General features: G+C 37.4%; 2 protein-coding genes, 1 long non-coding RNA gene and 1 pseudogene across 3 annotated transcripts; 3 read left to right on the top strand and 1 right to left on the bottom strand.

Moving 5' to 3' along the window:
• The first annotated feature begins 1,092 nt into the window (after positions 1-1,092).
• Positions 1,093-5,983, top strand: LOC121761732. The gene is made up of 13 exons (XM_042157356.1): positions 1,093-1,166; positions 1,312-1,385; positions 1,611-1,843; positions 2,073-2,218; positions 2,479-2,755; positions 3,292-3,357; positions 3,449-3,577; positions 3,757-4,284; positions 4,543-4,930; positions 5,056-5,143; positions 5,273-5,314; positions 5,427-5,475; positions 5,597-5,983. Exons 1-13 carry the CDS (start codon positions 1,154-1,156, stop codon positions 5,679-5,681), a joined length of 2,118 nt encoding a protein of 705 aa, XP_042013290.1. The 5' UTR covers positions 1,093-1,153; the 3' UTR covers positions 5,682-5,983.
• Positions 5,984-6,104: 121 nt separating this feature from the next.
• Positions 6,105-18,140, bottom strand: LOC121761730 (annotated as a pseudogene).
• LOC121761733 (protein MAIN-LIKE 1-like) lies at positions 11,129-14,227 on the top strand. The gene is made up of 5 exons (XM_042157357.1): positions 11,129-11,407; positions 11,849-12,710; positions 12,778-12,865; positions 12,946-13,392; positions 13,473-14,227. The coding sequence occupies exons 2-5, from the start codon at positions 11,854-11,856 to the stop codon at positions 14,184-14,186; spliced, it is 2,106 nt and encodes a 701-aa protein (XP_042013291.1). The 5' UTR covers positions 11,129-11,407; positions 11,849-11,853; the 3' UTR covers positions 14,187-14,227.
• Positions 18,141-20,948: 2,808 nt separating the features above from the next.
• LOC121761444 lies at positions 20,949-21,970 on the top strand. The gene is made up of 2 exons (XR_006041987.1): positions 20,949-21,422; positions 21,703-21,970. It is a non-coding gene; the product is annotated as an uncharacterized LOC121761444 (long non-coding RNA).
• Positions 21,971-24,065: the final 2,095 nt, after the last annotated feature.

Raw genomic sequence — 24,065 nt, 5'->3', positions numbered from 1 at the left:
TTGACGGAACCGTCCAAAATGGACCAAATGTGATCCGATTTCAAATGTGAGGGACCGAATAATTTAAAAGATAATGTTTTGGACCAAAATAAAAAAAACAATATGTTAAGGACCAAATTGAGACTTTAGTTTGATATTTAATTTCAGGTTTAGTTATATAAAAACCCTTCCTCAGTTCTCTGCAACGCTAAGTATGACCCCGATTAAAGCCATTGTGCGGACAATGTTGGCACGTAAATGGATCACTCGCCTGAAAGGCTTCCGTCTGCAGGATAGCCAGAAGGTGACCATGTGTCTGGGAAAAATCCTAACCCTCACAGTGATAGAGCTGTCAAAAATGGTCTGGCTCGATTTTAAATATTTAGTCATAACTCAAAAAAATTGTCGAGAAAGTTTAAATTCTTTCCTATTAGTAGTATTTCATAGTCGTTCCATAGATTGTACGATTTACAAAAAAGTTGATAGTTTGAATACAAATAAACAAAAATTTAATTTGTACTGACGTTGGCAGAAAATGGCAATGTGAATTATGAAGAACAATTTAGCGCTGTAAATAACATTAAAAATAAAATAAAAAATCATTTATTTCATGCGCGGTTTAAAGACAAAACCTTATTCATTTGCATTTGCACTAATATGTGGGAGAGAAAAAGCTGTAATACTAATCAACATGTAATAATGTGTTGATATTTTATGATATCTCCCCTTTATTATGTAACGTATTAAATTTATATTTTGATGACACAAATAAGTTATATTTGGATATTTTGGACAAGAGTCATTTGCTTGTGATTTCACCCATTTTTATTGCAATTATTTCCTTTTCCTAAGCCTTCAAAGTAAATGGCACTATTTAATGGAGTAGTATTTTCATCAATTGTATCAATCTCGGGAGATCTGAAATCCTAATTCTATCAATTCATAACAATAAATAGATTTAATTAAGGAATTATACTTAAGTATTTTTGTTAGCTGCATTAGAAGTTAAAATATTTAATTTATATTTTATAATAGTAATAAAAAATGGAAGGGAAAAAGAAAGAATATATTCTCCCGCCATACATACCTTAATCTGTATAGCATAACAAAATTTATCGAGCTCAGGTTAGGGTTTAAAAGGGGGAGAAATCCCAACACCAACACTCAACTGATCATGGCCTTCTGGGGTAAGCCTCTCTCTCTTTCTGAGTGATCAGCATTTTCAATCTATTTATTCTCAGATATTTTTGAAATGGAAGAACAAATCCGTCGCGCGCATTTTTCTTCCTTTTTTTTCGGTGATTTATGTGTGGATTGGTTTTTACGTTGCAGGCGTGGAGGTAAAGCCGGGGAAACCGATAACGCATTCCTGTGAGAAGGCAGCAGGAAGGCTTCGCATTTCACAGGTACGTTGTTTTTTAAGAAGCTAAAATCTGATCAGAGTTCATGCATTTGGTGAAAGTGCTTTGAATGTATCCGGCTGTCCTTCGTTTGCTTCTATGTAATGTATATTGGTTGTGATGAAAATTGAATTTGCTTCAGAAGCTGCTAGAAACCTTATTTGAGATTGTGCTGTTGTGTTGTTTTTCAATGAATTTTGTTGATGTTGTCTATGTGCTATGACTGGTCAGGCGACCTTGGGATTTGGTGAGTCTTCAAAGAGCTCCGTGGTACAGTGTAATGTGGGTAATAGAAGCCCGGTTCTTCTCTGCGTGCTGCTACCAGGCCGAATGGAGTCATCCCATATTGAATTGGAATTTGAGGAGGCGGATGATGTGGTTTTTTCTGTAGTTGGTCCACGAAGTGTCTACCTTACTGGCTATTATGTCCGTCAGAGTGGGCATTCAAATGGTCGTAGTGATACGTATCCTTGTTCATGTTTGTGGCTTCTAATTATAAAGTTAGTTTAGTGCCTCAAGGTTTACTACATTTTTGTGCTTACTCATTGCTATCTTGCTTGGTATGAAGTTTTGGGAAAAGATTCCTTGCATAGCCCCACAACATAAACTCAACAGTGTCATTTCTTGTTTTTCTATCGCATATGTTTTATTTGGTGTGTGTTTCTTGGCCTTCCTTTACTATGATTTAATCAGAGAGTCATATGGCGTCGATATTGAACACTCCCCTACAGATCGATCTAATTACAATAGTGAGGGTGATGAAGGATACGATGTCAGTTTCATTAACGATGATGAATGTCAAGTTTCTTCTCCAGGGTCCCCTGTTTTTTATAGCAAAGGTATGTTTAGACAAATCAATGTTCATCCATTTGGTGCTCGTGTACCTTAATTTATTAAAGCTCCAGATGCACAACTCCTGTTCTTATAGATGTAAGTGGGATCTTATCCTAGAAGTTCTCATATTGCAAGAACATATATTCACCTGTACAAATTGGCCTTTATAGTTTTGAATGGTTATTGTGATTTTCAATTTTTCATCATCTACTTTAATGCTGTCAAGAAGTATCGGCCTTATGGTTTGAGCTTTCTATTATCAAAGGAATGGATGAGGTTATGCCAGAAAAGGATAAGCCGAAGAGCAAAAAGGGTCGAAATAAACTAGGTAGGAAAAGACAATGGGTGAGTGGGTCAGATAATGATGCAAGTTCACCCAAAAAGGAAGAGGAGGCTGGTGAAATGGATGTTGAGTGTCAAAAAGATGCGAAGACAACTACATGTGGTGATGATGGAGAAATGGAAGATGAAGCAAAAGATGCTGATATATGTGGTAGTCAATCAAAGCAACAGACCGATGATATCAGTGACAAAATACAAAGGTAATACAGCAGTTTATTACGGGGTAATTACACCATGCATACAAAATGTTTCATCAACGTTACAAATTAGTACAAAAGGTTTTAAGTTAGCATATATCATACAAAAAGTTTGAATAGTGTTTCAAATTAGTACATTCCGTCAAATAACACTAACACCGTTAATTTTTTTTCTTATTTTTCATCCTTCACTCCACTAAGAAATAATTTGGAGTGGAGTGAAGGATGAAAAATAAGAAAAAGTTAACGGTGTTAGTGTTATTTGACAGAATGTACTAATTTGAAACACCAATCAAACTTTTTGTATGATATATGTTAACTTAAAACTTTTTGTACTAATTTGAAACATTGGTGAAACATTTTGTATGTATGGTGTATTTACCCCGTTTATTACTGACGATTTTGAAGCTTTTAAGGCATATTGTTGCTTCTAATCTCCCCACTTTCTTTGTTCAGTATTGAATGTTCAGCATCAATTATCAAGTAATATGTGATCAAGATTAGAGATTGTATATATATATTATGGTTTCATTTTGTAGGGTGACACAACTGCCATCGCTGGATGAAGAAGGGATAGAGATTAATAAGATGAAATCTCATCATCAGTGAGTATCATCTATCAATATGAGTGTCTATATTTATATTGCTTTTACTCGCAATGTGCTTAATTTCTTCCTTACCGTGATCCCCAATAAGGGAAAAACCCAGAAAGAAAAGAAAGCAATGCCCTGTTACAAAGAGAACCAATGAAGTTCAGACCGATAATGAGGACCCTGGTGTCCCCAGAGTGTGTAAAGAGCATGGAGCTGAGGCCTCGGCTGATCTGTGAGATTTTTTTTCTTTTTCCTATTTGGGTGTGTTTGATGTATTTTTAGAGGTCAGTTGAGTCACTTGAGTGGTGCAAATTTATGATTATTTAGTGATAAGTGGTAGTCCTAAATCTTTCATTGGAAGTTCTTATTAGTACCCTTGATGAGTATTTGTTCTATTGGTACATGCTCTAGCATGGGAGTTGGTGGAGATCATTTGATGACAGCTCTAGAATCGGACTCTGCAAATGGCCCAAAATCAAAAGGGAGATGCAATGAACTGTTGGAAGGAGAACTTACAGAAGGAACTGATGAAAAATTTCAGAATATTACTGAAGATTTAGTTGGGCCAGTTTCACTACATACTGATAATTTGACAGAGAATCTGCCAGCTGAAAATGGAGAATGTCAACAGCAACAAACACCTGAAGAAACCAGTATGGAAGAATGCGGTCCTGAATGTCACAATGTACAGAGTAATGGTGAAGTCATGCAAGAAGTACATATTGATGGAAAAACAGATGATCTGCCAGCTGAAATCATGCAAGAAGTGTGTGATAAAAGAAAAACAGATGATTTGCCAGCTCAAGTCATGCAAATAGAACACACTTACAGAGAAACAGATGATCTTCAAGCTGAAGTCATGCAAGAAGAGCATGCAGAAAGAAAAATAGATGATCTTCCGGCAGAAAATGGAGACAATAAAGAGGGCCAGATCGATAGGTAAGTGGCACATGCCTTTTTTCCCTTTTAGTGGTCAACGTCATATTCAATTCAATAACTCTTGGAGAGTCTTAATCTGAGTATCTATACAACACACTTATTACAAAGGTAATTCAGAGATTACAAATTAACCTATTTCAACACGACGGCTCTTCCTAATACACTTTCCACTTCTGATAAATCAGTTGTAAAGCACTTTTCCAAGTTCCAGCTCATAATCTCTTGTGCTGTGGTTTTATCATAAATTTTTTTATGCAGCAATATGACCGACACCAAAGTAACTGAGTTACTAGCTAATGACAGTCAAGCTGATAAAATCAAGAAAAAGAGAAAGAAAAAGCAGAGTAAAGGCAAGGGAGACTTGGACGTGAGTGCAATTCAGATCACCGACACCAAAGTAACTGAGTTACTAGCTAATGACAGTCAAGCTGATAAAATCAAGAAAAAGAGAAAGAAAAAGGAGAGTAAAGGCAAGGGAGACTTGGATGTGAGTGCAATTCAGATGTTAGATAATCAAGAGACTGAAACTGAGACTGAGAGCACTAAAATAGTGCCATTTGATACGAGGACCTTATCAAATGGATTGACTATTAAAGATTTGAGCAGTGGACCACCAGGTGGGAGAGTGGCTGTTCCTGGCAAAAAGGTATGTTTTATTTGCTGGCTTGGTCAGAGATAAGTAGCTTTATATCTGAATGCCATGTTTCATGTTTGACCTGATATATGTGCTCTATTCTGTCACATACTGTGGATCTACGAAATATGGATCAGATCAAGATCCACTACAATGGCATGTTGAAGGAGAGTGGACTTGTTTATGATTCAAATGTTGGTGGTCCTGCCTTCAAGTTTCTGCTAGGTAAGAATATCCGTATGCTTAACAGACCACCATCCATCCCAGTTGACTTTTGACTTCTGTGAAGAGAGAAGAAGCCAAAATGACATTTTTTTGAGATCTTATCATCATTTTCGTTCTATCTACATTCAGGTGATAAAGCATATATCGACGGATGGAATGTTGGTATTGATGGTATGTTCTTCTGAAGCTGATTATTACTAGTGTATTAGCTTTTCTTGTCAATCAAATATCAATGTCCTTAGCCTTCATTTATAACCTTGATCTCAAAATATGATTTCTTCAGGTATGCGTGTTGGTGATAAGAGGAGGTTAATCATTCCACCTTCCATGGGGTATGTATTGAATCTAAGAGATACTTTGAAACTACCACCACAATCTTACATCCCATTAGCCCATTGAAGTTAATTTATTTATTTTTAAAATCTGCACAATTTTGTTATGATTGTGCTGCAGTTATGGAGATGTTCAAGTAGGAGCCGATATTCCGCCAAACTCATGGCTAATCTACGACATTGAGTTAGTGAAAGTGTATCACTAACTTCTGTTTTGTTTAGCTTCATTTCCCTTCCTTTCTGGCTCGACACTCTTGAAGTTGTGGAAGAAACGAGGGGATCAAAGCAGATAGGATTTTTGTAATGGGGTTTGAAACTAGGAAACCAGAGTTGAAAATATATTTTTAAAGGGTAAAACCGTTGCTTCGTTTTGGTCTTGCCTGCAAAATAAACTGATCTACGCAAACAATGGTTGATAAGATTTGGCAAGTTTTTGTAAAATCTCAGTATCAGACTCCATCTGGTCTTAAGATGGCCTCTTTTGCATCTCAAGTATATTCCTGTACAATTATGTGTATGTGATTGTTTTGATTTTCTTCAAGAATAAACAGTGACAGACCAGAACATGAATTTTGTCTTTCGAGTTAAGAGTATATGGTTTGCACCTTGAAGTAAATGAACATGGGAAAGACTAAACAGTTACAGACCAAAACAAATTTGTTTACATTCAAATGCACAATGCAACCACCTTCACTAGAGTGTATCGATTCTCAAATACAGTTCACCTTGATTACAATTAGAATGGATAGGGTTTAGGTTTCATAAATTAACTGAATTGTGTCTCAGAAATGTGAGTGACCCACTTGACCACAACAACCTTTCCTCACATCCATTAAAAGATTTCAGGCATCAGACAACATCACTCTCATTGCTTCAGTTCTTTGGCTACTTCAACATAAATGGTAAAAACCGTCCATCTTTTTCATGTCAAAATATGCACTCATGGGTATCGCCTCAAAGATCATTCCTCAGCTTATGGCTCTGATACGGATGTTTGTTGGAGGGGAGAGGTTTGGCCAAAATAATAGGGAAGTGGTTAGAGGGGAAATCCCAATATTATCTCGCCTGATTAGTTAGTTCAATTTCAGAGATTTTATTGTTATTTTGAATTATTGTAGATTTGTTTAGCCGCCTATATAAGGGGGTCAGTAGGAGTAGCTGATGATCTTAGAGAGATCATTTGTATTGGACGACTTGGTCATAGGCCTCTGCGGAGGATTGTTATTTCTTTACATTCTATTCAATCAAGTGATTATTCCTCTATTCTCTGCATTTACACATTGTTGCTTTGATTAAGGAGCATAACTCGTGCTCTCTGTTCCCCTCACGCCTTTCACTCCTAACAGGCTCACTCTTCAGTCGAAGAACACGTGCTTCAGTTTCTGGAACGTTGCTGCGTGGAGATAATGTTACATCAATAGGAATTCATTTTGTACAGAGTTGAAAAGAAAGGACTCAGCAAGATGGAGATTATAAGAGCAAACCTCTCAGGTTATTCACTCTTGCTTATTAGTATCACATTGTTTGATGCTAAAAAATCAGATAAGCTGTCCAGGTGTCTCTCATGGCAGAATTTGTTGAGATGGCGCAGAAAATCATTTAACTGTTCTGGTTCCTGTAAAAAAATGGAGTGATTCCAAATTTAACTCGTGTTTACCAGTTCTATGTGGTTCTAGGGAGCGTAGGAGAGAGGGAAAAGCAGTCTCAGGCAGTATACCTGCTTACAAATGCAACCTCTGCGGAGAGCAACTAAGCACTCGAGAATTTTCTGATATGTCTCCTTCAAAGGAGTCCTCTACTAGAGTATATATCTTATCCTTCATACTCTGGAAAGCTTTACGAACCCAGTCTGGACTATCTCGACGAGACATCATGGCTTCAAATTCTTGAACAGTATTTGAATCTCCCAGTTGCTCGACTTTGACTTGAGACGTGTATTCAGCAGCGTCCATTGCTTGGCCAGCAGCAGCAACTCCTTCCCCTTCTTCACTTGATCCAGTTGGTTTTTCTCTTATTCTTCTAGATGATTTTTTCAGCTGCAAAATAGACCAACTTTCAATATGAAAATGTCAAGGGATGTTGTGACAAAGAACTATGTTGTGCAATGAGATAAACATAACCTTTGGGTTTTCTTTGAGTTCAAAGGACCTACAAAATTCCTCAATCACGGCTGTATTTTGATGAAGAAGTTCAGGATTAGGCTCTGTTATCCTTTTGAGGGTCTCATCAATTTGGGGGATATTAGCACTTGGGTGGGTCCTTAGATCTCAACTCAAGAGAGCGATAAAAGCGCTGGAGTTGTCATGTGGGACCACGCATGTCATTTTTTAAATAATAACAGGAACTTTTATCTTCGCAAGATCTTTTATTGTAAACACAACGGACAGGCCATATGTTCCATAACCGAAAAACTAGTATAGGAAATTTAGTGATGCCAGTAAAAAAAAAGTGTTATTCAAATTTTAATCAGCAAAGATAGTACCTCAAGAGCAGGATTAGGTGTGAGATCGGGTGGCAAAGCTTCCTCTCCGTCAGCTGGAGCAAGATCGAGCATTTGTACCAATTTATCTGCAGCCTCTTGCTGCTGTTCATTTGGCTGCATTGATGAAGGGAGATTGCTAAATGATGGAAACTGGAACTCTCTCACATCCTCTGCAAAAGGCAGCACATTGAAGTAAAATGAATCTGGCTACAAGTTTAGAAGGCATAATGTTAATGTCATGTTCAAGATAGGTTTCTTTGCAATTCTCCTTGCAGCTACTTACAACGTTATCTTTCGCCGACACATTAGGAGTTAGAACCCCTATAACAACATTCGTCTGCCCCTGTCTCCACACACAGCGGACTATAGCTACTTTGTTCATTTCCTTCATTGCTCTTGCTAATGCAGAAATTGCAAGAATGGCCTTTGTATTCCCAGGTTCAGCAATGAAGAGGTTTACGTCTTTCATATAATAATGTCTTTGAGCACATGATGATTGAAATAACAAGCTCTTAAGCAACTCCATGAGGATTATTAAATCATGAAAAATTACGAGGGTTGGCAAGAGGCACTCAGATCTTACCTCATGATATTTGAAGCATCCGTAAAGCCTAAAAGTTTCAAACCCTTCTCTGGTTTGAACTTCACAGCCTCCCATTCAGCAGATGATATAGGGACAACTTGAGGACCGTAGCGGTAGCCCTTGATCCTTTGTTCTGGTGGAACAACTCTGTTGGGATCTCCAATACTTCGGTATTCATAATCAACCTTAATTTCATGTGAGGCAAATTTATCTGTTGGAGGCGCCTTATCAGAATACTTTTTCAATGTGGGAAATTTCTCTTCACATGTTTTCTTGTAGACCCAGACCTAATAGTAAATCAAGACAAACCGAAATGTTTAACATTGGAGAAGTAGAGATGTATCTGATGAAAACTGTCAATAGTATATGCAACTGCATATATTAGAAAAAAGCTCAGAAGCAAGCACAGTAGACAGCTACTGAACCAAGGGTAACTAAACACGTAAAGTGCAGTTCTAGGCTTCTAGCCTACAGTGTAGTTCATCAAAGATATATCATTTGGCTAAGCATTAAAACATTAGATATCAAAAGGTATCTGATGTCTGACAACTTAAGCTTCTTATTAGTTGGTCATTTCATATTGACATCGAAGAGCCAAAACTATGGGTTTAAGTCTACTTGTCTCCTCTCTCTGGGACAACCTTGCATCCTCAGTGTGAAAGCAAAGAGTCAAGCAAATGGCCATATATGGTCTTCAACCGACTGAGGTTGTATAACCCAAAATTATTTCAAGAAACATTTCCGTAACTCAAATTACAGATTCCAAATATATATGCTATTTATCCTTAACACAGTTATGTCAAATCAACCATTGTCTATGATTGAACACATATCTAAACATACACATCTGATGATGTTACATGTATGAAAAGATTCGGCACTTCATTATCAATTCTCAAAAAGTCAAAAATTAGGAAAGATGATAATGAAACTGTAGAAGGTGAAAGCAGGCATTCGAAATATCATCATATTGAAAAGACTAAACAAGTGAAAAATAAGAAAAATTGATCCAGAGCGACACTAGGACATGAAAATACACAGCTCATTCATGGATGATATTAATATGCCAACTGATTCGATAAAAATGGAGCGAGAAGGTCCACAGTATGTTGATACATGAAAGCTACCTCCAACTATGTTGTATCCAACCAACAACTAAGTGAGCTAGTATTTCAACAAAGTAATAACAACTGGGTTTATTATCATAAGCAGTAGCAAAATCATGGGATACAGGAGTCTCACCTTGATCTTCATTATAGAACTCAGCTCAAATTCACCCCTGTATGTAGTAACTGGTGTTATATTACGAGTCCTTAGTGCACCTAATAAGGAAGTTGCATTCCCGACATACACCTTTGAAGAAGATTTGTGGGAAAGCAGACCTAAAAGGAAGTCATTCTCTTCCACAATCTTCTTGTCCACATCCCAATCTTTTTGTGCTCTAACAACAACACAATCCATCTTCATGCCATGTGCCATCATCTGTGCTGCAACTGTTTTTACTTGATCCTCCTTTGTTCCCTCATATGGGAGTCTGGTTGGAGTAACTGCATTAGTTATGAGGCATAAACGCTTCTTTCCCTTGTTAGTTTCCTTATACTTCTTTATCATCATATCCATCCCAACAACAACAGCATCAAGAACTTCAGCAAAGTTAAGGTAATGGATTCCATCATTTGAAAAACATCAAAACAGACTCTGCTTACCATGAAATCATTTCAGCAAGCAACTATATCATATGAAAAAATCATTTTCAACAATAAACCTGATCAATACCTGGGATAGATGAAACATTAAACTCAATTAGAAAAATGCAACCAACTACTTCCCTGCACCTTGCTTATGGGAATTTTCTTCCTTCATACTGATAAGTTTGTTTCCTTAATTATTGAGGGAACACAAAGGTAGATTTATTGGCAATATAACAAACAACCCATATCAAAGTAAAAAGCTATAGTAAATCATCTAGAAGCCAATCTAAGAGAATAGTTAGCTGAACACCAAACTTTAGCACATAAATTGGATACAATCTCCACATGCACTTCCTCGAGGAAGTTGATGTAGAACATCCACAAGAGCCCCATTCCCTCAAAACAGTCACATTCTCGTACCCGCCCACTTCCGCTGTCAAGTCATTTTTAGTATCTGAAATTTCAACTCAGCACATTCAGTCTCCAGCTATCAAAATGACAAATATAAGACAGCATTGCTAAATCACCGCGCCAACCAAAAATCATGCGAAATACCTGCAGTACCAAAGGCCACAACTCCCACTTCATCATACTTTCCGTAAATCAGCTGCGTCAATTGAATGTAGGCAGTTAAAAAAATCAGAGAAATTGCAGACGCACGTCGGCCATGGAGAGATTCTATTTAATGCAAACGCATTGAATTTGGGCGATTTCACACAATTATCGGGTTTTTTCTATTTTTGTTCTAAAATAGAACTTAGATTCCTCGTTTGTTCTAGCGTTTTTTTTTGTTCCGGATTTGGGAGAGACGCATGACCCTCATGCGTCTCTTTTTAATGAGACGCATGATCGTCATGCGTCTTTCATAGAGACGCATGAGGGTCATGCGTCTCTATTTTTTTTTCGTTTTTTTTTAACGACGCATGAAGGTCATGCTTCTTAGGTATAGACGCATCTCTCTCATGCGTCTGTTGTTTTTTAAAATATAATAGACGACGCATGAGCGTCATGCGTCTTAGGTAGAGACGCATGAGGCTCATGCGTCTCTATGTCGAATTAAATCAGTTCCGCGAGAGGCAGAAGGCAGAATACACGCGAGAGAGAATTCTGATAGGCGACTTCCGGCGATTCCTTGGCGATTTCTTAGCGAATCCGACGATTTCCTCTCTTTTTCCGGTAAGTTTCATTCAATCCTTCAACATTCCTTCCTTATTTGTTGTTAATTTGCATAGTTTGTTTAGATTTCCCCTAATTTTTGTAAATTAGGGTTTATAACAAATTGCTCAATTTTGTCCGATTTTTTGGTGTTTAGTTAATTATAATGGATTTTAGTGGCTAAATTCATTCTATTGTATAGTTATTCATATATTAGAGATGCTTGGTGTTGTGATTTTGGTTGATATTGAAGAATAAAGTATAGGTTGAATTGCATATTTTAATTTAACCTTCTAATTTAGTAGCTATATGTAAATTAGGCCTTATAAAGCATGAATGGTGTTGAATTGGAGTGAATCAATCATTTGATTTATGATTTGTTGTTATTTTGAAGATGAATTTGAATGGATATGTAATTTGTGTTGTAATTTGTAATTGTTGTTTTGTGAATTTGTACTTTAGATTAGATGGAGACTTCAAGTTCTAGTGAGCAATTATTATATGGACCCGAAGACCCGTCCTTGCTAAATTTACAGAAACATCACATTTCACATAAACTCATGAAAGAGGGCACAACCCAAGTATTTAAAGTCCGAAGGACAGAAAGCAAGACTTGGGACGTCGAAATTCACGAGAATGTTAGATATTGGCTTGACGTCTTTGGTTTCAAAGGCGTGATCGATTGTGGGAAGCCCATGAAGGTGGACAACGAGCTGATCACGGCGTTGATTGAGCGTTGGAGACCGGAGACGCACACTTTCCATCTACCGATCGGTGAGGCGACGATCACCTTGGAAGATGTGCAAGCCATTTGGGGCTTGAGGGCGGATGGTCGCGTTTTCACAGGGCGTGACTATCATGACAACTTTTTAGACTGGACCAGCAAGTGCCGCGATCTGTTGGGATGGATACCAGATACTTCCACAGAGACAAAGCAAGGCGGTTTGCTGATGACCGCACTGATCAACCAGACAAGGATGCCTCTGGGTGATGACCTACCTATGTACGTATACATCCAAAGGGCACGTATCCATGCCCTAATTTTATTAGGAGGTCTCATTCTACCGGACACCACGGGGTGTAAGGTGCCATTTATGTGGTTGAATGGGCTTGGGGATCCAGAAGAGGTGAAGAATATTAGTTGGGGAAGTGCGGCATTGGCCTACCTTTATCATTATCTGTGCGAGGCTTCCATGGATAAGAGAAAAGAGTTGGGCGGGCCTATGATGCTTCTGCAGCTATGGGCGTGGGAAAGAATGCCCACATTGAGGCCTGCGTTCATTGGACCAGTTGTACACGAGCCATATACACCATGTGGCGCCAGGTATATATCTAAATATTTATTTATTAATTTATATTGGATTATTTGCTTACATCAAATATATGTACAGGTGGAAAGGAACAACGCAGATAGGAAATGCTCCTAGACATTCGGTTGAGCATTATCGTGACCAAATATCTCTGATTAGACCTGGCCAGGTGAGTATTATTTCGGTTTAGACTTCATTTATGAACTTATTACGGAATTATTCAGTGGCATTTGCATTGCTGTTTTGTAGTTTATCTGGACGCCATACGCACATTGCATACTGCCTGACTACTGCAATGATGTGACTGGATGCTCTCTGTGCGAGACCTACTTGGTATGTTGGGCCTATGTCGAGGCCCATGAGCCTGGACGAGTGCGACGACAGTTCAATCGGTACCAGGATATACCGCAGAATGTAGACAGGATGCTAAGGAACGCCGATCATTTAGGCAAAAATGATCGGCGTGGTAAGAAGGGCAACAACTGGGCAACCACGCATCAGTTCTACATTGGGGAGTGGGACATGAGGTACGAAAGGTTCCAAGCTGCCGAATACGCCGCACCAATGTCTTTGGATATTCCCATGAGCCCGAGTTATATGGCGTGGTATAACAGAATTACAGTGACGTACATGACTCGGCCTGGGGCACGGGCCACTGCTGGGATGAATGAGTCGGCTGCTTCGATGCGACTATTTGTAAGTTTGTTATATTAAACTATATGCTTTCATGTGATATAGATTGTTTCTTATTGATATTGGTATCATTTTTTGTCTAGGTTGAGGCTTTTCAGAGGGTTTTCCATTTAACTACGGAAGACGAAATGGACCCCCGAGTGCGCCAGATTCGAGAAATTGTTAGGACTACCCTCGAAGATACGAACAACGGTGATGTCATGGAGTACCCCGCTTCTCAACATCAGGATGTGGTCATGCCGTACCAAGAAGAAGTAGTTCCACGGCGTCGTGGAGCGCGTGGTGTTCGGACTGGGGGACACGGCTACACAAAGCAGTTTAGGATGTCTCAGGCGCCTCCCGATTATGTAGCACCAGAGGCGCAGTATCAAGAGCATGACCCACCCCAGTGGTATTCACACCCGACGCATGAGTCTCAGTCGCAGTGGGACCGTCCACTGCATTCTCCAAGCCAGCCTGAGCCCGATTGGAATCGTCGCCCATATTCACAAAGCCAAGACATGTCGCAATGGAGTGGGGCCCGAGCGTCGGTCGATTCATTCTTCCAGAATTATCAGGTCATGCCTCCTGTACAAGCTGAAGAAGAAGACGATGATGAAGAAGAAGATGACAATATTGTCGAGGCACATGAGGAAGAAGACGTTGTTCATAGCATCCATGGCCAACCTCGTCCAGCTGCGGAGGGTTCATCACGCAGCGGGGTTGGGAAGCTCGTGAGCAAAGTGTACAAGAGACTATCTTCGAGGAAGAACAAGGGGATTGAACCGGCTAAGTACACTCCGTCGTCGTATAAGTAGCATGAAGAATGATGGTAGAATTGCTCGGATTGATTGAACTGATTGCAACATTGTTGCATATGATATGATATTTGGATATCTATGTTATTGTTTGGTGCTCAAATTCATGTTAATGTTTCTATGTTGATGAATTAATCATGTTTCTATTCTATTGAAAAGTCTTAATTGAATATTAATATATTACTATTAATGAATAACTAAATAGTTTATTAATTATGTGTTATAAATATAATTAAAGTAGGTAAATGTGAAAATAATCCGAAAACGCCCGATCGGGCGAAATTAGTAAAATAGAATCGCCCGATCGGGCGAACTCTCTGTATTCTGCATTCTGCAAGTTAGAGACGCATGAGGCTCATGCGTCTCTCCCTAAGACGCATGAGCTTCATGCGTCTTAGGAAGAGACGCATGATCCTCATGCGTCTCTAACTTGCAGGCTGGCAGAATACAGAGAGTTCGCCCGCTCGGGGTCAACCGACCTCCTTGTTCTGCCTCGTCCACGCTTTCGCGGAAGCAACTGCTCTGGTGTGATACGTAATTTCCATCCAGGATTTGCCCAATAGTCTTCGTGTCTTGGTGCTTGAAATGAGACACCATAGTACTGTGCTTCCCACGTAGCTTTGTGGTTGTGTTTATCAATGAGTTCAAACATAGAGTTACCTCGATCTCTGGCAACAGTGCACGCATGGGAACAAGGAACTCTCCACATCTGCCACTTCCCACAACTGCACTTTGAATCCATAAACTCGACGTCTTGTCTGTTATTGCCCTTTGCCTGTCCCTTTTCAACACGGGGACGACTTCGAACTTGGTAATGACCTTTTTCTCGGTCAAGTACTGAACAGTAATGCATTTGCCCCTTTGCATCATACGCAGCAAGTTTGTCCCTCGCCCACGGGGTCAACCGACCTTCGGTATGTTGTATTTCTGTCTTTCTCTCTGCCCACCATTCCACTGTTCTCCAAAATGTCAGATCAACCAAAGCTCTAATAGGTAGCTCTCTTATACCTCTCAACACGTTGTTGTAGCTCTCTGACATGTTTGTTGAGGGCACCCCCCATCTCAGTTCATCATCGTAACAAAGAGACCAGTTCTCTTGTTTGGCTTTGTTGAGCTCGTGTATCGCAACAAGACTTTCCTCCCGTAGTGCACGTCGCCGTCGCACGTACTTGCGTACTTGAGTTGTGACACCCAATGCCCATATCATGCCTTTCGCTTTACCTCCCTTACCCTTAAGTTTAGTCAAGATATTTTTCCTCACATGGATCAAACAAAATTTGTGGTGACATATCGGCGGCTTTTTCCATTCATCAGAACGCATAGCCTTTAGGATTCCTTTATGCCTATCCGAAATGATGCACACCTCCCTTTCGTACTTCACCACATGGATTCTGACATGATCCAAAAACCACTCACAGCTGTCGCCAGTTTCTTCATCGACAACAGCATATGCAACAGGCAGACATCTCTTGTTAGCATCAACACCACAAGCAACAAGAAGCTTACCTTTAAATCTTCCTCGAAGGTGAGTCCCGTCTATTGTTAAAACGGGTTGGCACTCCTGGAAAGCATGTATAGCAGGCCCAAGTGCCCAGAACACATAATAGAAGACTTTAGTACGGCCCTGGCTCAACAACTCGTTGTGCCTCCACTCAACGATTGTGCCTGGATTCCTATACTGCAGTTCAAGCATGTAGCCTGGCAAATCCCTAAATGACTCCTCCCATCCACCAAATACAATCTCTAAAGCCCTTCTCCGTGCATACCATGCCTTCTTATAACTGATTACCACATGAAATTTGTCATGAACAAAATTTCTTACGGCTGCGGCACTGAACTCGGCATTTTTAAGCAACTGATGTCGAATACACAAAGCAATCATTGGTGATGAAAAGTTAGCATGTCCTCTATCATTACGATGGCCTTCACAACTATGTCGTCCACACCACTTCCTAATCTCCCACATATCATCATGGGCCATGTGTGTAACAGAAACTTTCCACCGACATTCATTCGCTTTATCAGCGTCGGTCTCGCTGATAATAGCTGTCCCATCTTCTGTCCTCCCTGCCGGATATTTGCACACGGCATGCCACCTTCTTACTTTGCTCTCAACCACCCTAAATTGCCGATGTTGCCTCAAACTCCACATAGTAATAGCAGTCTTCACATGCAGTTTGCTATCAAATTTTGTTCCCGCATTAATCCGATATGGGTGTTCTTCATCCCAGTACATGGTACTGCGTTCATTACCAACTTCAGGTACCTCAGAAGGACCACTAGGCAGTCTGCGAAAATATTTCAACCCGGTGTGAACGTATTCTGGAAGTGGTTGTTCACCTTGCACGACGGGTTTATACACTACCTCCTCATCACTAGAGTCAGCACCAGAATCATCACTTAAAATCTCATCAGACGAGGATGACGACAATTCTGGATCATCAAGGTCTCTTCGTACAACATGAACATCATCATGCTCTTCTACATTCTCTTGAGTATTCAATCCAACATCAGCAGCATCTGCAACATCTGTTTGCTCATTCATACCGCAATCCATGCTCAAAGGTTCAAACCTCGTAGATGATCCAACACCATGATCAACAATTGGTGGGATGAAGGCATTTCCAACATACGAATACTCAACAAATAATTCAATATGTCGAGTAGAATTTAGAGCCGCATTGAATATATAAAACACACTTTGATCACTGTCAACCGCAGTACATACATAACTCGTACCGGTACCCAAGAAACAATGCCTCCAAGATATTTCGATGAAGTGTTGGTTTGAATCTATTCTTATCTTAACACATATCATTGCAACTAATTCAGATAATGAGACACATGAATCCAATACGATGGAAGCTCTCGCACGAGGAGGATCATAACAAATACCCACTTGAGGAAGTTGATATATTCTACCACCCCAATATAAACTCACGTATACTTGCATGATTTCTGCAAAAATATATATACAAACCAACAACAATTAAAGACAATTTTTTTCATTAAACCCTAATATAGTAAGTATACAAAAGATTTATCAAAACCCTAATAATATGCAAATAAACAACAAATACGAGAACAATGTTGAAAAATTGAAGGAAACTTACCGAAATATGAAGGGAATCGCCAAGAAATCGCCAAGGAAATCGCCAAGGAAATCGCACGGGTTGTCTTCCTCTCTTTCTCTCGCGTATTCTGCCTATTCTGCCGTGGGAACTGATTTAAGCAAGTTAGAGACGCATGAGCCTCATGCGTCTCTACCTAAGACGCATGACGCTCATGCGTCGTCTATTATATTTTAAAAACAACAGACGCATGAGAGAGATGCGTCTATACCTAAGACGCATGACCTTCATGCGTCGTTAAAAAAAAACGAAAAAAAATAGAGACGCATGACCCTCATGCGTCTCTATGAAAGACGCATGACGATCATGCGTCTCATTAAAAAGAGACGCATGAGGGTCATGCGTCTCTCCCAAATCCGGAACAAAAAAAAACGCTAGAACAAACGAGGAATCTAAGTTCTATTTTAGAACAAAAATAGAAAAAACCCCACAATTATCAGAAAACACCCAAATTACAAGGCAGCGATCACTAATTGAGTTTGAAAAGAGAATTATGCTGAACGCAACAACAGCAGCAACAAAAAATGTTTGAATGTACCTTCTTCTCTGCAAGTAGGCAACAAACTTTTTCAACTTCCGGCAGCACACCATGCATCGACGGACCGACTTCAATCAGCAGCACCAGACTTTCCTGTCATCCATTTTTTTTATTTAATAAAAAGAAGTGGCTAGTTTTCCTATAAATTTCATTACTGCAACAGAGAAATCTATGTCCATAACCCACAGAAGATAAGGAGAAAATGAAAAACAAAATCATTAATGAAAAATGGAGAAAATTACCTTATTTCGAGCCATGTTTACAGCTTAAAAACGGAGAGAGAGGGAAAGAGCAAGACAATAAAAGGTCAGCGATGGCGTTAGGTCTCTCTCTTCTTCTACTTATTCCCGCGCAGAGCAGGAAAGCTTCTCCGATAATTTTCTTCACCTTTGTTTTCAACAAAACTAGTTTTACCACCCGTGCTATGCACGGGCCATAAAACTTTCAGAGAATTTTAAGATAAATGAACAAAAAAGAATTAGATGATAAAAATTGTATAATTATGCTTGTGACAAAGAATAAATGTCTAATAAAAAATATTATAAAAAAGGTTTACATGATGTCTAGAACTAAAGACTGAAGTTGTAAACTAACAGAAAAATGTATTAATAATGAGCATCCCTCAATACTTATAACTATTTTACATGTGCTCAATGTACATATAATCATAAACTACTATTTCAAAGAATGTTATACATAAAAATTTTAAAAAAAAATTAATACTCCCTTTGTCCACAGAAAATAGTACTATTATTTGTGGATGACACAAGTTCTAATGAGAAATTGATAAGGTAAGAGAGATGGAGAGAATAAGTAGGTAAATTATGAAGAGGGGAGAAAAAGTGAAAAAGTATGTGAGAGAAACTTTCCATTTTACGAAATGAGACTATTTTTTATGGACATCCCAAAATAGCAAAATGAGACTATTTTTCATGGACATATGGAGTATACGTTTCAAGTACACTACATGAACTAAAAAGAACTGAACCTCAATCAAAGCAACTTTGGAACGATGGAACAAACAAATAAACAACTAAACAAATACATACAAAGAATATATGAGTACTAAATTTTAAAATATAAATTTAACGTACAATATAATAATCAAAAGCTATACAAAACTCTACAATTTCTCACGAAAGAGGGCACCGCCTTCTTCACCAAATTCACTTGTACATTCTAAACTCTTCAATTTCTGTATTTTTCTTCCAAATTTTTCGTCAAAGCTTTTCTCCTCCGTCTTTCTCTATCACGCGCTAAATTAAATTGCAAATATGATGTGCTTCTTATTTACTAATGAATTAATGTATCTCAAAATAACAAAAAATTTCCAATTAATAACATAATGTCATTGTAACTTATGTAAAATTAATTTGTAAAAATAATGCGTTTCTTAATTAATAAAGGATCAACATTTATAAAAATAACACCCAAAAAATTTGTTATATTCAATTCATTTGATATGAATGTAATTTTAAATGTAATAAGTATTACCTTTATAAAATATTTAAATTTTCTAACTATTGATTTAATAATATCCAAAAAAATATTACGCAAAGCATCACCAATATTCTGAAATTCTGCAAAATAATATACATAGACTATATTAATACAACAGGAATCTGCCCTACGGTATTTTCCATTTTCTCAAGATATGAATCTATAACACTTTCTCATAGTGGACAAATAAAACTATATAATGCCTGCAACCAAAGTAACTTAAAAAATTATATTAAACAGAAAATATAAACAAAATGATGATTCAATACTCATTGTGAATCAACAATTTTAATATCGATGAACAGAGAATTAGATTGTGAGATAACCTTGTCGAGGTCGACGACAACGCCAATTATATCTACAAAAATAAACACCGAGACAATGTTAATAAGCAAATAATATTAATAACAATAGTAATAGTAGAAATAATAATAATTATAATAGTAGTAATAATAATAATAATATTAAAAATTTACCATAAAGTGCCTATCAAGCAACATTTTCGATCTACATTTGATAACATATAATGGTTTTAGACAAATTAACAAAAAAACGTAATAAGATTAGAAGCAGCATCATACATACGTTCAATTATAACAAATAAACAAAAATCAACTCAATTATAACAAATACAACTCAAAGTCATAAAAAACATTAACTTATATAGTAAAAATAAATCAAAATCAACTCAATTATAACAAATACAAATGGTAAACATTTAAAAATATCATTAGACATACTTTATAAAAAAATGATCCCTAGTACTATTAGTTTTGATACCTAAACTTGGTTAATAGTATCTTATTTAATACAAACATTTTAGTTATGTAATTTTTTATCATGCCTTTATCAATCTTTTAATGTATCGTATAATTTTTATTATTTTATAAGTATTATTGTTTTAAAAAAATTTCAACCGTAATAAAACTTACAATAAATGCATGTCAATAAATTATAGGTACCAATCAACAATTTTTAAAAACATTTTATCAAAATAAACAATAAGTGAAAGTAATTTAAACATATGATTAAATTAGATCATTGAAGTTTAAAACTTATTTGAGAAGCGAAGATAGAAATTTTGGATTACCAAATAGTCACATCTTAGTTCAGTACTTTATTCTTAAGAATTTATACGAACTTCATAAGTTTAGATTCATTTAAAATATCTATAATTTCATCAAATTCCATAATTTATTATATAAACTTATTAGTATTATTTAATTAGTTGGAGCCTAATTAAAATATTAAATTGAAGACTATATAAAATATTTTAATTGAGTAAATGTAGGATGAAAATGGAAAAGATTAAATATTTGTGTTGTCGTTTACCTTATAAAGTAATTCAGAGAAAAAAGATTGCAATAATGAATAAATTTTAGTTTTAATCAAAATAGAATGACAAATTAAATTCTCTAGCATAATTCCAACTTTTATATAAATAAAAGGAAATTAATATATAAATATAATTACTTTATTATAAAAAATTATTTAAAAATTTTACTATATTAAAATTTAATAAATAGTCAAATTAAACCTAAATAATATATACTCCTCCCTACAAACCCTACATGATACAAAACCCGTCTCTCTCTCCCTCCCTGCCCCCTTTCCGCCTCACCCTGTTTTCCCCTCTCAATCGGCGGGAATCGCTTTTCGCCCCGCCGCGCCCACCAGCCTGCTTCGCTGCCGCTACTTCCGCCCTGTCGCGTCGCTCCTCCACCGCTACTCCCTCGCCACTCCTCCGTGCTGCCTCGCCGCTCCACCACGCTTCCTCGCCAGATTTCTCTTTTCCTATTCTTTTTCTTATTCTTCGACGGGTAAAGATCGGATCTGTGAATGAATCCTCCGCCGCCACACTTCTCCCTCTCCTTCCTCTTCTTCTCCGTCCGTCGGCTCGCTCTCACGACGGTAGGTATACGTCCGTCGATCATCAGTGCCATGCGCCCACTGTCCGTCGTCTCCTCTCTTCACTCCACGGCGACCCGGCGCCGCCAGCCTTGGTGTCGCCGTCGTCCAGCAGACGCCTCCATCCTCTTCTTCATGCTTCATCTTTTGAAATTTCTGGTAAGTCCTCCATATTCTCCGGTGTAGCGTCCATATTCATTGTCTTCAAGCAATGCTCTATGGAATTTTCGCTCTCGGATCTTCGGGAATTTTTGTCTGAGAATGAATAGGCTGCCGAGGGAATTGAAGGTTCAATTTTGGATTGGATTATATATAAAAATGGATTGGGTTATATATAAAAATGACCTTTTGAATGAAGGTTCAATTTCTCTTCCTCATTTCCCCACTCCTGACACTTTTCTGTTTTTCTCTCCTTTTTCTTATTCTCCCACGGCTAAAGATCAAATCTTTGAATGAATCCGCCAGCCGCCGCCTTGCTGCCACTGCCCCATCTCCCTCATCCTGTCGCCCTCTTGTCTGAGCTGTCGCCGGATTCCAAGCACCCTGCTATGCTACAATCAAAATTCAGAAAATCAGTCCATAAAAATTCCAGATTCAATTAATGTTGTGTCTATATAAATGTCATAAACTTCTCGTTGAAGCCAATATTTTCTGCATCTCATTGGACCAATTTTTATCCAATAATATTTGCCTTTTTATTTGTCCAATAGATAGTTTTCCCGCTCAAAAGTGTGCCACATGGGCTCCCAAAAAATTGTCACTTTAGATATTGATAGATATGAACTCTTTTTTATACTACTAGTACATCAAAATTATTAGGGATGTCAATCGGTCCAGCCCACCGGATTTCGGGCCAATTGGGTGCGGGCTAATCGGGTTGTGATTTTTCCGGGTTATAAAAGTTCAACCCTAACCCTAAAAGCTCGGGTTTCGGGCTAGCCCATCGGGTTAATCGGGTTGCTACCGATAAAATTAACATGCGATCAATCCAATAAATAATGGTGAAAATAAAATCATGATCAAAGACTAATATTTGAGATTTATGCAAAATAAAATCTAAACATCAAGAAATTTTAAAGCATGTTTAGAAATTTAAATATATTTTTTTAGTGAATTGGAAGTTTCTAATTCATTTATCTATTATTATATTAATAAAAACTTAATATATAATTTATATATTTAATATATAAAATGGAAAGTTATTTTTCAGTATACTATATTATAAAATAATCAATGAAATGTCGAATTAGAGTCAAATAAATAGAACAATAGAAATTTTATCGGGTTTTAGGGCCAGCCCATCGGGTTTTCGGGTCTGGCCCTAATCGATTGCGGGCTAATCGGGCTGTAATTTTATCGGGCTGGAAATTTTCAGCCCTAACCCTATAAATTTGGCGGGCTATTCGGGCCAGCCCACGGGTTGCGGGCTAAATTGACATCCCTAAAAATTATACTCTTTCGTTCGCTGTTTCACTAAATTATTAATTACACTTTATTCCATAAAAGACTCGTTTTAGTAATTTCTCACTTATTTTTTCTGTAATTTTAAACGTTAAATTAAAATGAGATATTTATTTATAAACAGATAAAGGTGTGTGACAATATTTTTATTTTTTTATATTTATTAAACTTTGAAAAAGTGAAAAATATCATCACATGTCATTTTACCTATTTTACCCTTAACACCAATAAGAACACATAGAATCTTTTTATTCTCTAATTATTTTAGGCTGAAAGTGTTAATAAAGTTTGTTTTTCAATTATGAATAAATAAATTTAATTTATTCTATAAATAATTATTTTATAATTATGAAAAGTACTTGAGTAATTATTATGACTCTTACTCCCTGTATCCCAAAAAAATCTTCTTTTTCTATTTGAGTTTGTTCCACGAAATTAATTCACTTCCATTTTTGGTAAGTTTTTCTTACTTATGTGGTGTGCTTCATTTTATACTAGCAACATTTCAATGACTTTTTCTTTTGATCTATCACCAATTTCGTATTAAAATCCGTGTAGTCTCAATATCTCTATTTTTAGGGGTGGAATGAAGTATTACTTCAAATTTGAATAACATGGTAGGTGTGCAAGGAAGGGCGGTGAGCTTTGTTGGCGTGCGCCACCACCTCCTTGACCCCGACAATAACTTTACAGTGGACGTCTGATGTCTTGCTCATTGGAGATAGACAAGTGCTGGAAATGGAGAATGTCTTTTAGGAGTGAAGGTGTCAACCACATCGGGAAAAATGGAGATGTTTCTTGAGGCGGTGATAAGTAAGATTAAAGCAAATACTCTTAGGGTTGAGTTGATCTACCTCAACACCACAACAATGTTTTAGGCCGCCCTCCAGAAAGAGGATGGGCGAAATCATTCTAAAACCAAAATGAAAGATGATAAGTAAATTGCTACGAAGATTGATTTCTTGTTTCATTTGTTTAATACACTCTTTATAACTTTATTTCTAACTCCACAACTTAGTTGTAGATCGACATAGCCATAAAATTTTATTTTATAATATTAGTTGTTACTCTCTTTAGTTGACACATTTCTTTTCAGTACGGGATTTAAGAAAGTTGTGTTTAGTAAGTTAAATAAAGTAGATGAAATAATAAAGTATGTGTGATTAAATGTTTTGTTTTAGCCAAAAAACAAAATGACTCAAGTAACTTTGAACAACAAAAAATGGAATACGATTCAAGTAACTTGGAACGGAGGGAGTATAATATTATTAGTTGGTCATCGGTACAAAATCGAAACCGTAAATTTACTAGTGAAATTAATTAGTATCAACGATTCTTTAA

Source organism: Salvia splendens, chromosome 13 (assembly GCF_004379255.2).
Source record: "Salvia splendens isolate huo1 chromosome 13, SspV2, whole genome shotgun sequence".
NCBI classification, from domain to species: domain Eukaryota; kingdom Viridiplantae; phylum Streptophyta; class Magnoliopsida; order Lamiales; family Lamiaceae; genus Salvia; species Salvia splendens.
This window is presented reverse-complemented; position numbering and strand designations above follow the sequence as displayed.

Coding starts and splice junctions, on each gene's coding strand:
- LOC121761732 (XM_042157356.1), top strand. Junction 1,844..2,072: donor TCAAATGGTCGTAGTGATAC/GTATCCTTGTTC, acceptor TGATTTAATCAG/AGAGTCATATGGCGTCGATA. Junction 5,476..5,596: donor ATCATTCCACCTTCCATGGG/GTATGTATTGAA, acceptor ATTGTGCTGCAG/TTATGGAGATGTTCAAGTAG.
- LOC121761733 (XM_042157357.1), top strand. CDS start 11,854: ATGGAGACTTCAAGTTCTAGTGAGCAATTATTATATGGACCCGAAGAC. Junction 12,711..12,777: donor TATACACCATGTGGCGCCAG/GTATATATCTAA, acceptor ATATATGTACAG/GTGGAAAGGAACAACGCAGA. Junction 12,866..12,945: donor CTCTGATTAGACCTGGCCAG/GTGAGTATTATT, acceptor GCTGTTTTGTAG/TTTATCTGGACGCCATACGC.